We start from the raw sequence: 24,014 nt of genomic DNA on the forward strand, positions 1-24,014 counted from the left end.
TTTTGTGAATACCCAGTGATTCTAGGCTTACCTGTGTCTGGAATTTTAGGACATGGGGTTGGAGGTTTGATGGCATCTTCTTCTGCCATCTCACCCCAGTCCTCCTGCTCATCAGCCTCAATATTGCTCTGCCCAGACCCAGGGACACCTGTGGCTTCCCTAACAGTTTCCATGGCACTGACCGCAGTCCGAGCCCTCATCAGTGAGTCCAGTTCTTCATAGAAGGGACATGTCCCTGGTGGGCAGCTGCTCTTGGCTTTCCGGTAGCTTCGAAGGAGGTTTTTGAATCTATAGCGACATTGCTCCAGTGTCCGCAGAAAGCCCAGTGCACACAGCCGTTCTGCAATGGCCCGGTATACCTGGCTGTTCTGGTGACAGGTGCGAAGCTTTTCAGAAAATGGGGACTCACTAAGAATTGCCAGGAAGGCCTTGGTTTCCTCGTAGCCCCAGTGCACACCTGCTGTCAGGAGTGAAGAGTTTAGGTGTGAGACTTAAAATTTGCCGAGGTTATTAGGGACTGGGGTCACCTGCCTTTCTTAATATCTAGAATACAGGCATCTCAGAAACTGTCCAGGAGCCTGGGAACACAAACTTGTTTCTCAGGGCATGCTAGGAAATTCAGCTAATACATTCTACCCCACCCCTTCTAAGAGATTCTATTAGTACTTCCAGTCTTCCTGAAGGAGAGGACTTAGGTGGCCATAGTCTATCAACTGTACCACTCACTTGCTGTCAGCTGACTGATAATTGGGATCTATAAGATTCTCCCTATAGTCACTCAATACAACCCTCTATCTCCTTTGTTAATTCTCCTTTTAAGAAAACAGAAAAGATCAAAAATATAGATGGATTTCAAATAACCATGCAAAGAATCCAACTGAGGATGCTCTTTCCTCTTTTGCTAAGGAGGTCTAGTCTCAGTTCCTCTGAGGTAAGTGATGCAGCCCAGAGTGGCATCATAGGGGAAGAAAATCACATGAAACTGGCAGGAGCTTGGGCTCTGCTCCTACCTCTGCTTGTCTGTAGGTAAGATGCTTCATCTCTTGAGCTTCAGTGTTTCACTTTTACAACAACTGGGTGTTTACCACACATTGAATGTCCAGCCAACATTGTCATGGCTTCTTCTCTATTTAATCAGTATTTCACTATCTAGCTTTCTTTAACAAATTTACCATCTGTGAAATCATATGATTATGTGCTCTTATACATTAAAAGACACATATACCTATGGGAATTAAAAGCTCACTCATGCAATACCTATGATCATCCCCATATTAATAGGGACACACCTGGACAAATACTGGATTCTTGCTGTAAGGTCTGTTGAGGCTTTAAAAGTGTTTGCTTCTGTAACTAAGAAAACTTGGGTAAGGAGACTTCATCACAGGAGAAGAGAGGTGGGTCTGAGAAAGACTTAAGGAAATAGTGCCTTACTCTAGTGGCATCAACCCAGAATTGCAGCCTGTGCTTGACCTCGGGGAGCAGCAGCCTGGCTGGTAAGAGGGTAAGAATCTGCATCTGGTTAAACCCCCATGTTCTTACCAACACGACTCTGGAGCAGAGCTGGGCCCCCTGCAATCCTGGGCCCATGGACAGATTCATCAGTGGCCAGGCCAGCACTGTCACAGTCTTCTGCGGCTTCCTCGGGCTCCCAGCCACCTTCCTCCTGCTCATCCATCTCAGCATCACTATCCCCCAGCCTAGGGAGTGCCATAGCCTCTCCTGGGCCATCTGTGGCTCTGATGGCTGTCCGAGCCCTCACCAGGGCCTCCAGCTCCTCATAAAAGGGACAGGTCCCTGGTGGGTGGCTGCTCTTGGCTTTCCGATAATTCCGTAGGAGGTTTTTGACCCTGTAGCGACACTGCTCTAGGGTCCGCAGGAAGCCCCGTGCCCTTAGCCTTTCTGAAATAGCCCGGTATATCTGGCGGTTCTGGTGACAAGTCCGGAGCTTTTCAGAGAAAGAAGACTCACTCAAAATTGCCAAGAAAGTCTTGGTCTCCTCATAGCCCCAGTGAACACCTGACACCTTCATATCATCCACATCCCATTGGTACTGCTCTTCCCAGGAACTTGATTCCCTCCAGGCCAATGCCTGAGCTGGTTTTGTTTGCTCACTATGGAGGCTGCAATCTGCAGTGTTCCTTTTTCCAGAATGTGTAAGACTGAGATCCCAGAATTCTGGTCCAGGTTCTCTCTGGGAGGTGATACTTGGTTTTAAAACTGGAACTCCTACACAAAAAGAAGAGAAATGACTGAGTAGAAATGATTTATCTGTTGAACAGTCTGAAATGTCCCTGAAACTTATATCCTTTCCCTTAAAGAGGATGTTGAAAGATTCCATGCTAATCTCCTTGAGGAAAAGTAACAGAAGTAATAGGACTGGCTATTATTGTGAAATATATCACATCAAAAAGTGACTATGGGCTGGGATGTAGCTCGGTGGTACAGCGCTTGCCTAGCATGCGTGAGGCCCTGGGTTCAATCTCAGCACCAAAAAAAAAAAAAAGAAAAAAAAAGTGTCTATCTGTCTGTGGAGACAGAGATATGACCTAAATCAGCCCAGTCAGACCAAATTCCATTGTTGGGGAAAGGATTCTCTGTGTGTGTGTGTGTGTGTGTGTGTGTGTGTGTGTGTGTGTGTGTGTTGTGAGTCTCTTACCAGGAAACCTGTGATTTCCAGGATGCCCACTGGCATCCCTCTTTTTACCGTAATACAAAACAAGTTTTAATATGAAGCAAATCCTGAGTATGGTAGAGAGAAAAAGAATGTAGGGCCATTGGGGCACTGCTGAGCTAATGTGTACTATAGTTGGAATGCTTCCTCCTCTGGACTTCTAATAATATGAGAAAATAAATGTTCTGATTTTTTCAAACAGTTAGCTATATTTAAAGAACTGCTGTTCCAATAGCTCCTAGTCCTAGCAAAATAGAAAGACTTTAATTAAAATAAATATTTGGCCAGGTATGGTGGCTCATGCCTAAGGCAGAGATTGGGAAGACCGTAGTTCAAGGCCACCCTGGGCAAAAAGTTCACGAGACCCTATCTCAAACAACAGAAATCTGGGCATGGGCTGGTGAAGTGGCTCAAGTAGTAGAATGCTTGCCTAGTGAGCATAAGACCCAGAGTTCAAATCCCAGTACCACAAAAAGACAAAAGAAAAAAAAAAGCTCGGCATGGTGTTATGTGCCTATCATCCCAGGTACATAGGAAGCACATGGAGGATCAAGATCCAGCATAAAAGTGAGACCCTATTTGAAAAATAACCAAAGCAAAAAGGGTTGGGGCATGGCTCAAGTGGTACAGTGGCTGCCTAGCAAGGATAAGACTTGGAGTTCAAACCCCAGTATCACCAAAAAAAAAAGAATTAAAGAAAACGAGATGAAAAAAGATTTTAGATCTAAAAGAGGCTTCAGGATAATCTAACTCAGCATTTCCCAAAGTTGGTGCCTTTAAACACTATTTCCCCCAGATCTCATGTATAAAAAAGGAATCCCACTGTCAAGCAAGCAGCCAACAAGGTTCTAGTATCTAACTGACTGTGAGTCAGACCTGTCACAGTCTCTTCTACTTCACCCCATTCATGTGTTTAACTCCCTCATGGTGACCCCAGAATCCACAGTGTGAGGGCTCATTAGTGTCTGCCTTCCCACACAGGTGAACCTATACAGAAAAGAGTCTGTGCTAGTCATATGGGCTTCAAGCCAGCCCCACTCCAGCCAGACTCTCTCCCGGCTGTAACAATGTTAGCTACAAGGAACAAATCTTCTTCCTCTCTTTAAAATTCCAGAGACTGCAGAGCTATGATTCTTAAGGGAGCAGAGAAACCCTCTTTGGGAACTGAGCATACCAGAAATGGGCCATCTTAGGCCCTGGGAAAGGGCAAGTTTTCCTTACCAAGACACACGCTGTTCCCACAGTCGTCTCCTGGTGGGTTCTTGCAGAACTCCTTCTCAGCATGTTTACTGGGGCCCAGGGCTTCCTGTGACATGCACAAGAGAAGGACCCTAAACATCACTCACCCTTGAAAACAGCCTGGGAGCCATACCAGACCCCAAGGAAGATCAGGGAGATGTAGGGCTAGCATCACAGCAGCAGCATGACCATGGAGGCTGAGCAAAGGCTAACACAGCACTCTGTGCCTTAACCCTTTTGCTGGGAAGAGGCCAGGGAGAGAGGAGGACACTGGAGAGCAAGAGCACAGTTAAGAGTCATGACAAGAAGAGAATTAAAAACAGCAGCTTACCTTGGACTCAGCTGTCACTTCCCAATCTTCAACACTCCCCATCTTTGGAACAGGAGGGACTCGGGGAGTAAGGACAGCTGAAGAAAAGCAAAAGCTTCTGATACCCAAGCTCTGGATCCCAAGAGCCACCTCCCTCTGAGATCCAGCTTGCCAAAAATCATACTTGAATCATACTGAGGCTATTCCCACGTCCAGCACAGACTTCCCCTTTTAATTACCTTCTAGAGCATGGAGCTCCCAAGCTGTCTTAAGTGATGTGCCATGTGTGGGATGCTAGCCTTGGGTCCTATGATTCCTACCCACCCCAGTCCCAACCTGTACCAGTGGAGCCACAGTGGTGCATGTCAGTCTTGTAGGAGCTTCCTCCTCCTCTACACATTTTCTTTCCTTACTTGTCTATAAGCGTGTCCATCAGACACCTATCTATCCCTTGCCTTGAATTCTACACATTCTCCCTCCTTCATTTACTTTTCCTTACCTCCCAACCTTCTCACTTGAGGGAGAAGGCTTCATTCCAACTCTAGATTCTTGGTACTCACCACTCTCTCTCAAGGGCCGAGATGCCATCTTGGTGTTTAGATGCTTGGGAAGATCAGGGCATGTACTCTTCACCCACTGCTTCTGGGACTGTCCCTCAGGCCAGTGATCTGCTGGCTGGTGCTGGAGGCTTTGGAATTCTTGTACTGCCTTTAAGGACCTGGTCTCTTCTGCACACAACTCCAGTTCCTACACATAGATGATCAAATTTCTCAACTGTCAGTTCAAAAAGGCCCACATCACCAGGGCAGGGAATATTATTTTAAGTATGACTGTGGTCCAGGGGTTAGTACCTCTTTTAAGATCCAAAAAGGGCTTCAAGTATAATGAAAAAGCTGACTTTAGTAACCCAGTATTTACACCACCAAATGAGTAGTTTTGTTCAACACTGGAAGGCTAGAGAAGCGTTTCAAAAAGACTGCCACTCTTCAAAATATTTCTGACTCATAAAGAAATAAATTGTATAAAATTCTGTGACATTAAAAAATCATTTATAAGCATGAAAATAGGTGGCTTGCTTCTTGAGTAATTATAATCTACAGACGAACTGTGTGACCAGACTTATAATTATCTTTACTATTGACACAAGCATCTCCAACCATCATGATCCCTAAGCAAAGATTCTGATTCCATACATGATAATTGTTGACAAAGAAAAAAGTACATTCAAGTGACAGTGAAGAGTCAAAAAATCAGTAGAACTTCTTGTTTCCATTGTAGCAAGTAAGGAACTTAGAAGTTACTACTCCATCTCAAAAAGTAATAAGCTAAACAACTGAAAAAAATCACAGAAGTGAGATCACACAGCATATGGCTGTCCTCAAAATTGGTGAAATAAAACAGGTTGATTCAGAGGATTATAACCTACCAGAGCAAAAACCTCCAAAGGAACCAGTGCCAGGATAGGAAAAACTAAACTGTAATTGATGAATTGCTGAAGGCTCAATGTGGACATGTATGAGAATTAAAAGTTCCTGGAGAACACAGTCACAGGAGCAGAGGGGGCATGCACACTTTTGTGAGTTTTATACCCAGGAACTATATCAGATCTTCACAGTGACTATCACAGAAAAACTCCTCATGCTTCTGTCAGGGGGTGGAGAAAAAGGGTCCATTCTGAAATCTGCTAGAGCACTCTATTAACAAGGCCTAACCCCCCGGAGAAGGAAAACTAATTTACAGTAAAGAGATACCCAACTCCAGTTCCCTCTACTGCTGCACATGAGGATGGGTAACATCTAACTGCAGCCCTCTTTAGATCTCCTGCCCCATCTAAGAGAGGAAAAAAATGCAGAGGAGCGCTGATTAAATTCAAGGCCCGGAGCACAGGCTCACTAAAACACTGACACCTAATCACAGAACTACAGAATGCTGTCTCCCTACAGCTCATCGCCACATCATGAAAGGTCTATTTATCATAGTTCCTTTGTTTTAAGTGCTTCATAAATAACAATGATAAGCCTCTAGTCAGACTAAGAAAGTAAAGACAAAAGACACAAATTAGTAATATCAGAAATGAAAGCAAATCCCCTGGACATTAAAAGGATAATAAAGGTATGTGAACAGCTCTATGTCCACACATTTGATAACTGGATGAAAAGGACCAGTTCCTTGAAATTCACAATCTGCCAAACTCACACCAGAAGAAGCAATCTGATTAGGCCTACACTTATCTTTTATTTTAAAAACTGAATCAGTAATTAATAACCTTTCAGAACAGAATGCACCAGGTGCAGACAGGTTCACCAGTGAATTCTATCAAACATTTAAGGAAGAAGTTATATACTTCTCTACAGTCTCTTCCAGAAGATAGAAGCATTCTTATTCTATGAAGTCAGTATTAACCAAATACCAAAATCAGCCAAAGAAATTATGAGAAAAACAGAGCTCAACATAGATGTAAAAAGTCCTCAATGATAGGTGGATACAGTAGAAAATGCCTATCATCCCAGCTACCTGGGACGCTGAGATTGGAAGGATCACGGTTCCAGGCCAGCCTTGGCAAAAAAAAGTTCATAAGACCCCCCTATCAACAGAAAAAAGCTGGGCATGTGGCATGCACCTGTCACTCCAGCTACAGTGGGAGACATATAAAAGAGGATCATGGCCCAGGCTGGCCTGGGAAAAAACAAGACTCTATCTCAAAACTAAGCAGAACAAAAAGGGCTGGAGGTGTGGCTCAAGCAGTACAGCATCTGCCTAGCAAACAAGAAGCCAAGTTCAAACTCCAGTACCACCAACAAAAAAGAAAAATCATTAACAAAATATTAGCAACTCAAACCCAATAATTATAAAAGGAATTACATACCATAGCAAAGCAGGATTTAGGCCATGTGTAGAAGGCTGGCCAATGTTGAAAATTTATTAATGTAACCTATCACATCAATAGGATAAAGAAGAAAAATTGCATGCTCATATCCATACAGAAAATCATTTGACAAAATTTAGCAGTCACTCATGATAAAAACAAAAAAAAAAAACCCTCTTCTCAGCAAAGAGAACTTTCTCAACTTGAAAAAGAACATAAACAAAAAAACTCTACAGCTACCATGTGAGAAACTCAAAGCTTTTTGTACTAAGGTCAGAAAAAAAGAAAGGATGTCCCCTCTCACTACTCTTTTTCAACATTATATATACTGGAAGTCCCAGCTAAAACAACAGGATAAGAAAAAGAAACAAAAGGTATGAAGTTTGGGAGGAAGAAAAAAACTCTTCATTTGCAAATGACATATTCATCTATGGAGCGACCTGGAAAAAATGGACAAAAAGACCTCCTAGAACTAAAATGTGTAATACACAAGGTTGCAGGATACAAGGTTAACATACAAAAGCCAATCACTTTCCTATACACCAGCAATGAACAAGTGGAATTTGAAATTAAAAGCACAACATCATTTACTGCATCTGAAAAAACGAAATACTTAGGTATAACACTAACAAAATATTTACAAGATGTATAGGAAGAAAACCACAAAACTATGATGAAAGATATAAAGAACTAAATAAATGGAGAGATCTGCCATGTTTGTGGATGAGAAGACTCGCCACTGTCAAGAAGTCAGTTCTTCCTAATTTGATCTATAGATCAATGCAGTCCTAATCAAAATCCTAGCACATTATTCTGTGAATATTAACAAATTGACTCTAACATTTATATGGAGAAGCAAGAATCCCAGAATAATTAACATAATACTGAAGAAGAATAAATTCTAAGGATTGACACTACTTGACCTCATGAGTTACTATAAAGCTGTAGTAACAAAGGCAGTGTGATATTGGTGAAAGAATAAACAGATATTAACAAAAAAGAATAGAAGACCCAGAAATAGACCCACATAGGAAAAAAGGCAATACAATGAAGCAAGGATTGTGTTTTCAACAGATGGCGCTAGAACTGGGCATCCACATGCAAAAAAATAAATGAGTAGATCCAGACACAGTCCTTGCACCCTTCACAAAAATCAGATCAAAGTGGACTAAAGACCTAAATGTAAAACTTTAAAAGTCTTAAAAAAAAATAGAGGAAAACCTAGATGGCTTTAAATATAGTGATGACTTTCTAGATACAATATCAAAGGCATTATCCATGAAAGAAATAATTCTTAAGCTGGCTTTCATTAAAATTAAAATTTTTCTGCTTTAAGAAAAATACTGGCAAGAGAACAAAAAGACAAGCCAGAGAATGAAGAAAGTATTTTCAAAAGACACAGCTGATAAAGGACTGCTACCTGAAATATATAAAGAATTCTTAAAACTCAACAATTAAAAAAAAAAGGCTGAACATAGTGTCTCATGCCTAAAATTCCAGCTAGTAAGGAAGCAAAGACTGGGAAGATCACAGTTCAAGGCAAGCCAAAAGTTAACAAGACACCCCATCTCAATCAATCTTTGGGCATGGCTACATGGGAAGCATTAGGTAGGAAGATTGTGATCTGAGCCCAGTCCCAGGCGAAAATATGAGAATTTACCTGAAAAAAAAAAAAAACTAAAGCAAAACAAAGGCTAGGGACATAGCTCAAGTAGTAGAGTGCCTGCCTAGCAAGTACAAGACCCTGAGTTCAAACCTCAGTACTGAAAAAAAAAAAAAAACAGACTACACAACACCAAGAGCAAACCCTAATGTAAACTATGGACTTTGCATGGTAATAATGTGTCAATGTAAGTTCATTGATGGCAGCAAATGTACCACTTTGGTGGGGGAGACTGACAGTGGGGGAGACTGAAGAGGGATCAGGAGGTATAAGAGAATACTCTGTACCTTCTGCTCAACTTTGCCATGAACCCAAAACTACTCTCAAAAATAAGGTCTATTTTTTTAAATACCCATGCACCTGAAGAAGTGGGTTCTGCAAGATAGTGATGACATATAAAAAACACTAAATATCATAAAATAACAGAGCTAAAAGATGCATTTTAAGAAAATACCTTAAAGGCCACTTATCCCTTGGAAAAATTCCATCTGCAGAGAAGATAATTAAGTCACATATCTTGCAACATAAGACCACAAGCTACAACATACATGTCTGCAGAAAACAAGTTCCTCTGCCACATACTCATTTGTTTAAAAAATTTATGAATACTCAGGAGCAGGTAGATAAGTTAACAAATAAAAATAAAAGTCACAGGAAAAAAATATATAGTAGAGAAGATGCTATTACCTTATTTTTTCTCAATTTTAGAAGCAGTTCAACCTTTGGTCAGCTCACAGGGGCATAATTTGAGAACCTTTGGTCTAGTCCAACCCTTTCATTTTACAGATGAAAAATGAAAAAGAACCTGATTTAAGTCAGTTCTCATCTCTGGGTCTCAAGTTCTTCATCTTCCAGCTCTGAAGTCCTAAGACTTCCATTTGTTTCTTCACTGTCACTTAAGACAAATAGCTGGTTTCTTTAAAAGAAATAATACGGGGAGGTGGGAGTATATTACAAAAGGTACACTCTCTCATACTCAGTTCTCTAACTTTAAGTATCATTCTCTTATCTTCAATCAGTTTATAAAGGGATCCTAAAAGCAAAGCCACACACCTTAACCCTTTCTTGCCCCAATCTGTATAGAATTTTACAGTTTAAATGTAAAAAAAAAAACACAAACAAAAAACCTTGCCATTCTCAAGAAATAAGTTCTCAAATGTATAGTTTCCCTCAATGAAACTATCACAAGAATTTCTGACTATACCAAGTGGAGACAGCAGAGTTATATTTAGGTGAAGGTTTGATGGCTCACTCTACAGCCTGTTAACAGACCTGTCTACAAATGGCATCTTGGAAGCAAGATTCAGAATCTATTTCATAGAAAAAAGTTATGTATTATATCATAGGCCTTCAGGATTGCTTGCAAATTGTTGAAACTGTGAAATGTTAAATCCACAATACTACTTCTCTTTTCCCAGGGCTACCACTTAGCTATATAAACTTGGACAAGCTACTTACCTCTCTTTGTTAACCTGCTTGAAAAGTGGCAATAATAATACCTACCTTATTGCACTGCTGGGTTAATTAGATGAGGGAGTCATATAAAAAGCTTAAAACAGTGTCTGACACACAATGAGTGCTGACAAAACGTCAGCTAATACTGAACTTAAGCCTAATGACTCAGAGGTGTTTTAATTTCCATGGTTTGCACATGAGGCATCTATGTCGCTAGTGGAGACATAACCTTGAAACCGAAGGATCAGGGTGCAGGCTCTGGTTCACTTACTGAGTGACTTTTGAGCCTTCTGACTTTGGGGACCTTAATCTATAAAATAAGGATGATAATACTATTTCTGTCTATTTTCATTACTGCTACAAAAGAGATCAAGTATATAAAGACTGTGTTAAATATAAAATATAACACAGAGTAGCAATACTGTGTGTAAGGTACTAGGAGGTGATCTGCGGTAGTGGTTAGGCTCAAACTGCCTGAGTTCAAATCCTGACTTTACCATCTAGTAGTGGTGTGACCTAAGCAAACTACCAATTTTCTCTTTGCCTGTTTCCTCTTTGGTAAAATTAGGATAACAGTACTTACCTCATTAAATTGTTGATAGGATTAAGAGAGTTAATACACATAAAGCAAATAGAACTGTGCCTGCTAGATAGCAACACAAAGAAAATGTCAGTTGCTCAATAAACTTTGTTACTATTATCATGATTTAGAGTAATAATTAACCTAGTCACAGCCCTGCTGCCTTGCCCAGATGGCTTCTTGGAGAAGAGACTATTTGCCTCACCCGCTGTCCAGCAGCCCAGACCTCTCGATGCCAATCCTCCACCAGGGCCACAGCCTCCTCCCCACTCTCGGGGTGGTGTGCCTGTACCCAGGTCTGTGCCTCTCTGGGTAAGATGGCCAGGAACTGCTCCAGCACCAGCAGCTCCAGAATCTGCTCTTTAAGGCGGATCTCTGGCCTTAACCAATGACAGCAGAGAGCCCAGAGCTGGCTGAAGGCCTCATGGGGTCCAGCTGCATCTGTGTACTGGAACTGCCTGAAGCGCTTACGGGAGGCCTCAGGGCCAGGGCCAAGGTCATGGTCCTTCTCCAGGGGTTTGGATTCTGATCCCCACGAGTCCTCTTCCAGTTTCACAATCAGGAGGTCTTCAGGCTCTGGCAGGGGAGAGGCCTGGACCTCGGATTCCAGGGCCACAGCCATCATCTGGCCTGGATGCCTCACTTCAGCTGGGCTGTCCTCATCCGATGACTTCTAGAACCAATGGTATGTCCTTCAAAGGGCTCCTGGGAGAGAGACTGTTCCCCAAGACTGTGAAGGTAGCACAAATGACAGAGTGAGCAAGAGGACCCTGAAGCATCACTTTCCTCACTCCCCCAACACCTCTACCACCTTTGTAAGGTTCAGGGGCACTAAGAGATGCTCCTTTCCTATATGCAGGAAATGAGACCTCAATCTGGCAGCAAAGCCAGCAGCCAGCTCACTTTGGAGGACAACAGTGTTATATCCTTTGGAACATAGCTAATTGCCTTAGCTTAGACTCTTGGTCCTCCATTACCTGGCCCTGGTATGGCCTACCTCCCTACTATGTATGTCCAAAGTTTAACCTTCCCTCAAGTTGGGTTTCAAGGTCACCCCTTCCATAAGGCCTTCATCCTGAGCCTTAAAAATTGGCATTCTTCTGAGGATGCGCTCCTCATAAAATCCCTTTCTCATTCTATGTTCCTGGGCATTGATCAACCCACCCACTGGGCATTGTTTGACATATTTACACTAACGGCTTTCAAAACTCTAGCCAGAACTGTCTCAAGACTCCAACATTTCCATTCAACTGTCCCTTAGGCACCCCAAACTCAATTGATCAAAAACTGAATTCATCATTTTCTCCTACAAACCTGTCTGTTTTCTGGAGCTCCCCATTTAGTGAAGACACTGCTTTCCATTAAGTTGCCCACACCAGAAACCTGCCATCCTTTCTCCAAGATGTCCCTCACCCAATTCATTACCAAGCTATTCCCACCACAGTGCCACCACTTCAGAGAATCACATGTCTTACACTTGGTCACCCTTCCAACTCACAGCACTGATTCCACACCCCTCACCCCAACCCCTACTCTATTCTTTGCACAAAAATCAGACTAGACCAAAATGTAACCATGTCACATTCCTGCTGAACACCCTCACCTAGCTAGGTCTTTATTAAACTGAACTTATTCCATGAGGCCTTCCGGTTCCCTGAAACAGAATTCTATCCTCTGGCACAAGCTTCCACAGCATCTTGTTTTCTCTTACAACCCTGTAATTATCTTACGCACTAGATCGTAAGCTTCCAGAGGGATCTAGTACAGAGCTCAGCACAAAAAAGAAACATTCAACAAACAGTGAAGTCATGAATCATCAACTATTGAAGCAAGGATTACAACAAATCTCTTTCTGTGCACACTGAAGAATAAGTTATTTCCTGCTCTTGCCAGGAGTTCCTTTTTCCTCTTTATTTCCATCTCTATATGACACTTTCTATTGTCTAGACTGTATAAGAGGGACGGTATACATGTGTCCCCAAGAAGATTACAGCTTCTATAGACACCTATAGTGGGTTATCTGAGAAAATGAGTTCTTTGTGACAAGTCTAGATGACATAAATATGCCCACTCAAAAGAGGCTATTAGCTGCTTCCGAGCTAGAATGACATAGAAGAACTTAAGAGAGGAGGGAAGTTGGCCTTTGTATTTTAAGCCATCTGTGTAGACTATATAGAAACAAGGAAAAGGTGACAAAAAATAAAGGTCTATCCTAAATACTTCCACATACTTAGGAAGATGCTGGGAGCATAACTCAAAGCTACAGGAATACTTGACCTTCAGCTACTACACCAAATGTCGCTTCCTTTGATAAAAGTTCCTTGATATTCCCTTACCATGCCCCACCCCCAATCCTACTCTCCAAAAACTGCCTCCCTGATTCTGTTCCAAAAGCAACTGGTACATATCTCTAAGATATGTGCTGCTCTCCTACCTGTCCCTACATCTGACAGGCCCATTAGACTGTATTACTAGGACCAGTACATGTCTTACTCCATTCAGTATCCATAGTACCTAACCCAGTATCTGATAAATAGCAAGGTCTTTTGTTATCTTTTAGTAAAATCACAAATCTGGTATATCAAAGGCCTAATGAACTAGGGGGATCTGTAATTTTTATCACACTAAATAATTAACCATTCATGTTTTTTATTTACTACTTTTTGTTAACATACATTAACAGTACAAAGGGATTCACTGTGAATCTATATCCATAGATGGATATAGTGTACTTTGAACAAATTTACCCCATCTATTATATTCCCTTAACTCCCCTCATGTCTCTCCCCCACTTTTTCAGTGTTTCGTAGGTTTCATTATGCTACCTATAAATATACAGATATATGTAATATAAATAAATATCTGGATATATAATATATATATATATACAGAATGGTACTTTGATTCTCTTCCCAGTACCCTCTCCCAGACACTCCCCCTCTTGTTCATGACTTTTTTTTTAAACCACAGCCTTTCTGATGCACTAATCCAAACATATTTCTGTCACTGTCTCACACAAGAAATAATTCACTAGTCATTCAGTGTACCCAGTGCGTACCCTTCATTGCAGTGGGAGCTCTAGATCCAATGACAGTTAGGACAGACAGTTCCTGCCTTCACGGAAGCTACAGTGTAGTAAGAGACAACAGTGAGCAAGCAAAGACTTTTGTGCTTTCATAAAGGACACTACAGCCATCAGGCAACTAGCAGTCCTACCAGGCCCAGAGCTCAGAGTCACCAATAATTGGTATCTTCCAAAAAGACCTAAAAATCCCAAAGGTTAGTTTCAAACAGAAATCAGAATACCCCAGGGACCATATATCAACCTTTTCCACTCCTTTCTTAAATATGGATACCAGCCTATTACAGGGAAAGGGAGGTCAATACACTAAGCCAACAGCTAGACAAGGGAACTCCTCAGTCCTGTGACTATCAGGAATATGCAGACCTCACTAGAATCAATAACCTCCAAGAGCAGCCATTTATTGAGTGCCAGACAAGTACTCTACATTCATATTCTCATCAAATCCTCCAGGTAATCCAAGCAAGTGCCATTAGTGTTGAGTTGCATTTCACTGACCTGTAACTTCCACTATGTACCAAGACCAGAAAGAGAGAAAGAACATAATTGAAGTAGTGCAGCCAGTTCCATTTACCACATGTCTGTTCCAGAGTAAGCATGTGGTGATGATACCATGACTGTGCCACTCCCCAGGCTAGTCTTAGTTCCCTTGAGCCTTGCTTTCCACTGAGTGGGAGTGGAGTGCCTTTCCTACAGCACAATCCTTAACATAAGCTAATTCTTTCATCTAATGTTCACATAAGAAAACCTTGCTGTGTTGGTTAACTTATTGAAAGACAATGTGTTGACCCCTGAAATGGCTCCTTGCCAAAGGATTTTCAAGCTGTGATTTTTTTTATAAATGTGATTTTCATTTTCTGTGTTTATGTTAAAATGTAATTATCTGACAAGGTATGACCCCATTATATCTTCAATCACATATAGGAAAACTGAGCTTCTACCAAGATTTACCTAAGGTCACACAACTATCAAGTGGCAAGGTTAGGATCTAGGCCAAGGTTCATTTCTCTCACCACTTTTATTAACCACATCACATACCCTCCTCCATGTCTGGTTGTCATCTAAACTCCTGAAAATATGAGAGAATGGAAAGAAGGTGCTCCCTATGAAGGCTGGAGCGTATAGCCTCAGGCTCCCTAATTAGTATGGTGGGGGCAGAACAAGGGGGAAGGGAAACTAAAAACATGGCTACCAGTTTGAATGACTCCAGGGACCTGGCAATGCAAAAAGAGTAAATGAGTGAAGTAGGTGGAACCTATGACTAACTACAAGAGCCTTCCAATTTTTCCAAGACCTTCCCAGAGTGTTCCCAGACCTTCCAATTTTTCCAAGAGAAGTTAGAACTCTGGAGTTTTTAAATGTCGGCAACTAACTCAAAATTGTTTCAAACACCATAAATAAAACATAACAGTGACTTCATTCAGCATGGACTGCTAATCTGGCACCCTTCTTCTAATACCTAGGAATATTCAGAAAGGGTATACATCCCCCCACCCGAAGCATTGAGGGAGAGGTGCTGGTAGCCGTCAAAATCAAGATTACTTTACAAGCACAGGGATCTGGAAAAGCACCTTGGCTCTGGGACAGTGAGTACAAATGTGGACCAAACGTGCCCCCTTCCCCATGAGCAGTACAATGGGAAAAGAAGATTCTCCCCAGAACCAGAGGAAAGGCCAAGACTGGTCTGTGACCTCCAAAGAGAAAGAAACTGGAAGTTCCCAAAGGCTGTCAGGCCCACTTTAGCTGATGGTCCAAGCTCTGGTTTAAAGCAGACTGACCTCACACTTAAGAGCTTATGTCAGGGACAGCAAATAGGTTTCATTTAGAGCACTCTACAAAGTAGAGTACTATAAGTCCCATTTGAATATGTACTGTACCCAATTAACTATGTCTACCAGGGACACAGGAAGGGGAAGTGGCAACACACATTCCATGTATTTGCCACCCTTGCCTTAAACTTCCACCTGCACTGAATCAGCCTGTCAGCAGACAGCCCTGATAAGCAGGAGAAAACTAAAGCTCCTGACTCAAAAATCCATAGCAATCTTCAAGCCTTGTGTAACCAAGCTTAGCCTGGTGGTCTCTATTTACACATTCACCAAGTATTTGCAGATTGACTTGATCACATCAAGTGTTTATTGTTCTAGGATGCGCAATAGGGAAATGAAGATGATTCAGACACTGTTCCTGTTCTGGTGATGATCAATCTATTGGGGGGGGAGGCACAGATAATTATACTAATCAAATGTGGTAAATACAGTAAAAGAAGTTATGGCAGCTGGAGGTTGGAGGTGATCTGCAGAAGGGAATTGAACATAGTATCACAGTCAGTTGGTTCTTGAAGAAAGAGTGGCTCTTTTGGCAGGGGGTGGGGGGGGATCGATATTTTAAACAGAAAGAACAACACATACAATGGTGGAATTCAGGAAATGGGGAAAACCTTGACAGCTCTGCAGCATGGAGTGTATGAAGATCAAGCTGCAAAAGGAAATTATGAAGTCTAGAATATAAACTAAGATGTTTGAACCTAATTCAACGTGTGAAGAGAGCCAATGGCGGTTTTTAAGAAGGAGAAAGTATAATCAGATGTGTGGGTTAAACACACCACCCTGGCTGCAAAGTGTTTGCCCATGGTGGGGAAGTGAAAAGGTGAACACTTCTGCAAAAACCCTCAGAAGAAAGGGGCAGATTCAAGACACTGAAGAAAAGGAAAGATCTGGAGATCCGTGGGTGTGGAAGAAGGAAAGAGGAATCAGCGGGTAAAGTAGGTAGGTAGGTGAAGTGGGTGATGGTGCCATTCACTTCCATCAGGAATAAAGAAAGAACTGCAGGTTTGGGGCAGAACACCACAGCCAGTCCCACCTACTAGGTTCTAGAGGTAACAACCATTAGAGGGAATATCAAATTAAATGATTGGGTCTTGGCGGGTGAGTGAAGAATGGAACACTATTTTTAAGGTCGTACTTCCAGCTCAGGCCCTCCTATCTTCACTTGTCAGAGCCCCAAAATGCTCTATTCTTCCTTCTGTGACCTCCAGACACCTAGGTGACTCTCCCACCTCCAAAACCTGTCTCTGCCGCCTCACCTGCAGACCTTTGAAAGACCCGCCTCACTCCCGGGACCCTCTATCTTTTCTTTATCCCCGACCCCTCTATGACCCTTCCCTTCTCCCGACGCTACATCCTCTGACCGCCCCTCACCGTCCACCCCCACATATAAGCTGCTTCTCCCCTCTCACCTTCCCTGGCCCCCTGTAACACCACCACCTCCTAAGCCTCCAGCCTAGTGCCTGAGTCTCGGCTGCCCCCGCCCCGCCACCCGGACTCACCCACCGAGACACCCACTTCACAACAGGGCGGAAGTGCTCCAGGGCCCGCGCGGGGGATGCTGGGACGCGGAGTCCGGACCGCGCCACCCCAAGAATGGCGCTTCCGAGACCACAACTCCCAGAAAGCAATGCGCCTCTGTCTGCCGCCTTTCAAATTATTGTCAGCCAATAGGTGTACCATCTTCTCATGGACCCTGGCACCGGAACAAATCGGAATAGGTTCAATGCCTGAAGGCGGGACCTAATGCGATCCTCTCCTTTTCTATTGGCTGAGTCGTAACGACACGGCCCAGTGGGAGGACACTAGAGCAGAAAGGGAGGGGCTATTGAAGGAGAGAGGAGAGCTCTGTAGACCCGAAAAGATCAAAGCAGAAACAGTAAGAAACAAGGAAAAAGAGGGTAACTGGAGGTAACCACACTGGTGGGCAGGAGAGAATTGGACAGTTTTAGGCTCAATTTTCAGCTCACAGCTAAGTTGTATGGCTTTGGATGAATTCTGAACCTCGCTTTTTTCACTTGTAAATTAAGAATAGTAATAGCACCCATGTCACCGGTTTATGTAAGGCTTCAGTGAGACAATATACCTAAAACAATTAGCTCAGGGCCAGGTCCTAATAATGCACAGCAAATGTTAGCCTTTATTATGCAAATCAGTTTGTACAGAGCTTGATACTTCGTGGGCGTTGGAAGAATGTTAATCATTATTACAAAATAACCTTAATATAATATGTAGTTGCTTTGTACCATTGTGAATACTTCGGTGAATGAGCAATCTACTATGGAGTTGAGAATATGGCTTTTGTAGTCACACATGGATCCAAATCCCAACCCAGCTACTTCCAAGCTGTGTGGCCTTGAACAAATTACTGCATTGCTTTTTCAGGCTTTTTCACTGTGTAGTGCAGGTAATATAACAAAGCCTGCATTGCAGGGTGTCGTGAAGATTTAAATGAGATGATGATAAGGTAGATGGGGGGATGCACCCTTTGCCACTCACTAGTTGTGAAACCCTGGGCAAATTACTAAACCTCTTTCTGCTACAGTTCCTCATCTGGAAAATGGGAATAATAATAATAATGGCATCTTCCTCATAGGGCTGGTGGGAGGAATAAATAGGAGAGAGTCAGTAAAGAGCATGGTATATGTCTGGCATGCAGAAAGTTTGGTAACTATTGGCTACTATTTTTATCAATGGCTATGTGACCTTGGAGAAATTGACATTGCCTAGCATATGATAGTAGCTGACTGCATGTTGGCTAGTATTAAAATTGGTGGAATTTTCTTACTTTTGTTAATTCAGTTCAAATTCCTTCTCTGTGAACCATGTTCTGAATTATTTATAGTAATATCGTGTGTGATTTTACTCAGTATATGTAATAGCAGCCTATTAACACTCCTTGTTGTTAAAGTCTCACAATTTACAAAGAGGGCCTAGGGGCTTATAGAGATGAAGTGTCCTGCTCAAGATCACATAAGCAGTAAGTCCCCAGGGCTGGAATTTGAACACCTGGGCATGTGACTCCAAAGATCTCCTTTCTGCCTGACTCTTTGTGAGGAAGAAGACAGAAGGAGGGGAGGGCTTAGGAGTAGACAGTGCAGCAGTATGGTGCACTGGGTGGGCTGGAGACATCTGAGAGGAATGTCTCAGGATCTGAAGCTAGAAAAACAGCTTTGCAAGTCAGCATCATCTGCCCTAAAGAGGAAGAATGGAGGTCAAGATGTACAGAAAGAACAAGACACCATTAGGACACAAGAGGGCGCCCCTTGCCCTAAATCCAGCCTGGGATTGTTCTATGATTTCTCTTAGCCTTTGTCTAGTGAAAATCTGGCATTTTGCAGAATAAGAAAACTAAGGAAGTCCCTAAGAGGCCAAGTTCAGTGTCATATAGAAATAAGAAACAGAATCTGAACCAGACTGGTGTTCTCTACGGCTCAGCATCCAAAATTTATTTGCAAGCATTCTGTGTAGTTTCCTACTGGAACTCTCTTTCTGTTAGGCTAGCACAGGGCTCCAAGAATGCAAGATAAATCAAACCAGGTCTCTGGCTCCAGGCCCTTATCTCCAAATTTTCCCAATCAAGCACTCCTATGAGTAAAACATTTTGGACCATACACTTCCAACCTATGTATGTTTACTTATAAATGATACACATGTAATAATAACTGACTTTCATTGGATATTTGTTTTTTGGTTTTTCTGTACTGGAGCTTGAACTCAAGGCCTACACCTTGAGCCACTCTGCCAGCCCTTTTTTGCAAAGGGTGTTTTCAAGATAGGGTCTCACAGAACTATTTGCCCGGGGTGATTTCAAACCGCGATCCTCCTGATCTCTGCTTCCTGAGTAGCTAGGATTACAGGCATGAGCCACTGGCACCCAGCTCATTGAATATTTTTAATGTATTACTAGGTCCTGCTGTCAGTGCCCCAGCCATATTAACTCATTTAATCCACACAAAATCCTCTAAGGAAGGATGTAATGCTCTCACATCTTATACAACAGGAAACTGAGGTACAAAGGAGGTTAAGTAACATACCAAAGCCATAAGGTTAAAAGGCAGACAGTTTAGCCTCAGAATAAAGTGATAGAAAAAATTAAAAAGAAATAGAAGTTATAACATTTTCTTCCCAAATCCCAGTGGATCATCTCATGTGCCCCACTTTAGAGACCACTGCTCTAAAGGGCTTCCAAGTCTGTGGTCAGTCCTTTGAGGCAGGGAGGTATAGGAAGTTGTGAGAGCACAGAGACAAGTTTACCTAGGCTGAGAGGTCAGTGTAGGCTTCAGGAGAAAGTGATGGTGAGCTAAACCTTAAAAGATGCTTAGGAGGTACCCAGGGGTAAGGTGTTCTTTAGTAAGAGTAAGTGCAAAGGCACAGAGACAAGAGTACATGGTGTTCTGGGAATGACAAGTGACTTGGCATGGCTAGAGTACAGAATATTAGTGTTGCTTTCAAGTTCAAAAGGATGATCAATGTGAACACCTTCATGTTTTCGCTGAGGGAACAAGCCATCAGTATGCTGCCTCTTTGGCAGTGTCCCAGCTTTTTAGACCTCGGCTGCCAACCTCTTTATAACCCCAGATGGCAAAAGGGACCTGTTGCCCCTTGAAGATCTGGTTGAACTTGGCTTGGGTCCCGTTTCACAGCTTCAGATTGTCCAGAGCTCTCCATTCTTCTCTGTACACTTCCTGAACTCCCAACCTTATTTTCTCTGGGTTCTATTTTCTGTGACTCTAGCCCCTTTACCTTCTGCCTCATATGAGTTTTTATTTAAAAAGAAAGAAAAAGTTAAATCAAGACAAGCATTTCATGGATTTAGTGAATTTACTTAGGATTTGGAGATCTTGAGATCATATCACATAACACCTGGCCGCCCGCCATCTCCCAAGCACTTTTCATTCAGCCTCCAGAGCCTCCTAAACCCTGTGTCCCCAACATTTGATTCTCCTGAACCTATAGCCGCCCCCCAAAAGGAAGCTGATTTCAGTCTCACAGCTCACACACATCCATTGTATTCCTTCCAGGTTGCCTTGCTTTTTCTACCCCACCTTCTAACACGCCTGCCCCACCCAACCCTAACCGAGGTTGCCCCAGCCTGCTTCTTAGCCAAGCCCAGAAGACATCCTTTCTTTCATCTTCTTTGGGCCATAGACAGTAATCTCCTCTGCGGAGCAGCCAGGCCAGTCTATGGTAACGGGGGAGCTGGTGGCGGGAGATGGGCTCCAGGAAGACCACTAGCAGCACTGGAGGGTGAGGGGCAGCCAGCAGGAGGGAGGTGGCCAGGCGGAGCTCCAGGCGGCAGCGATAGGTGTGCAGGGCTTTGTGACTCAGCACACAGAGTGTGACCCGGCTGCCTGCCATATTGTCTGCCACATTGTCAACCACATCCTTGCCTGGCTCAAAATCTCGCTCAGGAAGGCAGAGGCGCAGCCCCAAGCCAGCTGGAGGGCAGTCCTCCAGAGTGGGAAGCAGCTCCTGCACCACCCAGCCCTGGTCTTGCCTACAGTGGGAGACAAACACATCATAGAGGAACCTCTTGCCCTCATCCTTCCGACCCCTCAGACCCTGGAGCCAAGCTCTGAACAAGGCCTGAATATAACGGACCCAGGAGTTCCTGGCTTCTTGTAAGAGAGGCAAGGAAATCAGCAGAAGCAGCAAGACAGAGCTGCCCCAAAAGAGTTCCAACTCCAAGGTCTTGGGGCAGTGGTTCGAGAGGAAGGGGAAAAGAAGAGTCTTAGAGTGGCCCGTATCTTCCGCCTGGCACAGCTGTTTTGTTAATATGTGCGTGTATGTTCTGGGGGACCGCTCAAGCCAGGGCTCCACCCATGCATTGGTACATTGGCAGGCCAAGGATGACATCAGAATGTACATGTACCGGGGCATCTGAGGACTGTGGTCCCTCAGGCTGTCATCCAGCACAAGGTTTCTCTCACCATCTAGCACTAAGACCTGGAGACTGCCTAGGCCCTGGAAAGCAGTGGCCGACAGGGTCACCAACCCTGTTCTGGCCAGATGCAGCACCTGGAGCCTGGGCAGCTCACCCACTAGCTCCTCAAGCCGCACCGGCCGGGGCTGGGCTATGTACTGCAGTGCCTCCAGTTTCAGCTCCTGTAGGCTGGGCAACCCAGTGATGCAGCAGGGCTGGGGATTGTAACTATTCCCCTGTATTTTCAGGGACTGGAGCCTGGGGAGATGCCAGGGGAAGAAGCTGGAATTGTACTGAGAGCAGAGGACCCCAAAGCTCCTTCCAATCAAGAAGAGGTGACGAAGGGCAGGGAAGATCTTGGAGATATTCTGGGACCCCAGCTGCAGTCCCCAGCCTTTTAAAGTCAGGACCTGCAAGATGGGAAAGACGTTTGAAGACAGCTCCCAAGGCTTCACGCTGGAGACTGCATGAAGCTCCAAGCCAGTCAGCCTCGTAGGCAGGGACAATGCTGCCCCTGCAGTGGGGGCAGAAGGGAGCTGCAGACTCAAGTTGTTCAGGCTCTCTGCTCCCCAGAAGCTCCAGGTTTGGCTCAGCAACATGCCAGTGTCTAGCAGGTTTAGGGTGGTCAATGCAGGCAGAAGAGTCAACCAACCCTCACTCAGGTGTACTAGTGGATTTTTGCCCAAGTCCAAGGTCTCTAGCCTCTGTAGGCCCTGGAATACCTGGGCATCCAGGCGAACCAGCTGGTTTCCCCAAAGTAACAGCTCCCTCAAGTGAGGCAAACAGGAGAAGGTGGCTGGGGACAGGATATGCAACTCATTGTTGGACAGATTTAGGCTCCACAGTCCTGACGCAGCTCCTGTCTCATTCATGCACAGCATGGCACTTTGCAATTGGTTTCCTGCCAGATTCAATGCCTGAAGCCTGGGCATGGCAGCCAGGAAACCCAGTGGAAGCTTAGTCAGGCCAATCCTCTGAAGATTCAAGCTCTTCAGACTGTGGCAGGAAGCCAGGGTTTCCAGAGCTATTTGTCCTATTCGGTTGGCTCCCAAATTCAGCTGCTGTAGTTCAAAGTGGGCCACTGCCTCAGCAGGCAGCTCAGCAGTGACAGTGAATGTCACAGACAGGGTGTTAAGCCTCTGCAGCCCCAGCTGCGTCACTGCAGCTGCCTTCATCTGTGTGTGATCCAGATTCAGAGTCCCTAGCTTGAGGCCCTGGAGGGCCCCAGGACTAGCAATCTTCAGTTGCTTGTTGAATGACAAATTCAGTATGTCGAGGGTCCAGGCATCCTCAGAGGAGTTGCCATTCACCAGATCTGGGAAGATGTGAGCCAGCTCCCCCACATCCTGAAGGCAACTATGCCCAACAGTCAGGTATCTTAAACTAGGGGGCAACTGGACACCCAAGTTCCCATCCAGGCAAGGGCCCAAGAAATTAAGTTGCTGGAGGGATCTCAGGTCACCAAAGACATCAGGAGCTAGGAAGATGTGGTCCTTTGAAGGAAGACTGATGAAAGAGAGCTGCCTCAGCTGTCTCAGGCCCTGAAAAGCTCCGGGCAGGACTTGGGTAAGATGCAGACTCAGCCCCAGGACCTTGAGCTCGGGGAAATTGGAGAAGGCATCCTGGGGCAGAACAGAAATAGAACCAAAAAGGCAGAGCCCCTCCACACCCTGAGGCACAGCTTTCAGGGCCTGCGTCAGGTTGCTCACTGAAGAGCATACAGCAAGGAAGGGCAGACTGGAGTCCATGGGGCAGACCAGGAAAAAGCGGTTAAGCAGAGGCTGCCGGGAGCCTTCAGTCACTAGGCAGTTGGATGTGGTCCAGCCTGTGGTCAGAGGAAGGGACAGGAGCAGACCAAGCAGCAACAAGTGTCCACCCATCTTGACACCAACCTGGTCAACAGAGAAGAAGAATCAGAACTGCTCTCAGCTCCCCTCCTTTTCGCAGAGAGGAACCCAGACCCCAACTCTCCCCCTCCACACATGACATACACAGTACTTACTGCAGTGGCAGGATACACATCCCCCAGTGTGTCCAAGGGGGTTAGGAACAAGGTAGAGGACCACAGCGCTTCCAACTGTAGAAACGCTGGATTGCTGAGTGGGAGGATGGGACCAGACTAGGAGACACTCACCACTGAGTCTCCAAGGATCAGGAGAAAGAAGAAGTACCCCAGTGTTAAAGTGGGGCCCCAGTTTCACTTCTCTGTTATGAGAAACCAAGCTGTGTTTCTAAGCACAAGAATTTGGGGCCAGACAGCCAGGATTTCAGGCTGCCATTCTCCTGGGCATTACATTTCACCTCTCTGAGCTTCAGTTTGCTCACCTGTAAAACAAGCATACTGACCTCTGTTTCATAGGATTACTGCAAATTACAAATGGGTGTCAGAATGG

General features: G+C 44.2%; 2 protein-coding genes across 10 annotated transcripts in view; both read right to left on the reverse strand.

Moving 5' to 3' along the window:
• Zscan20 (zinc finger and SCAN domain containing 20) overlaps positions 1–17,280 on the reverse strand; it is a 40,118-nt gene extending 22,838 nt beyond the window's left edge. For 4 of the 9 annotated variants that reach the window (XR_012449987.1, XR_012449985.1, XR_012449984.1 and 1 more), the window contains exons 1-7: positions 17,198–17,280; positions 10,993–11,517; positions 4,784–4,970; positions 4,245–4,321; positions 3,896–3,980; positions 1,543–2,229; positions 32–460 (exon numbers count right to left, since the gene is read on the reverse strand). Coding sequence is in view for 1 of the 9 variants with exons in the window: in XM_020176295.2 (XP_020031884.2) it covers positions 32–460; positions 1,543–2,229; positions 3,896–3,980; positions 4,245–4,321; positions 4,784–4,970; positions 10,993–11,412 (1,885 nt within the window). In the remaining 8 variants the exon portion in view is untranslated. The other 5 variants (XR_012449988.1, XR_012449986.1, XR_012449989.1 and 2 more) reach the window with 5 other exon arrangements.
• A 3,226-nt stretch (positions 17,281–20,506) lies between these two features.
• On the reverse strand, positions 20,507–23,792 carry LOC109694398 (toll-like receptor 12). The gene is made up of 2 exons (XM_020176300.2): positions 23,624–23,792; positions 20,507–23,513 (listed from the first exon to the last, which is right to left on the reverse strand). The coding sequence occupies exon 2, from the start codon at positions 23,499–23,501 to the stop codon at positions 20,685–20,687; it is 2,817 nt and encodes a 938-aa protein (XP_020031889.2). The 5' UTR covers positions 23,502–23,513; positions 23,624–23,792; the 3' UTR covers positions 20,507–20,684.
• Between the last annotated feature and the right edge of the window lie 222 nt (positions 23,793–24,014).

Source organism: Castor canadensis, chromosome 7, assembly GCF_047511655.1.
Source record: "Castor canadensis chromosome 7, mCasCan1.hap1v2, whole genome shotgun sequence".
Taxonomy (NCBI): Eukaryota; Metazoa; Chordata; class Mammalia; order Rodentia; family Castoridae; genus Castor; species Castor canadensis.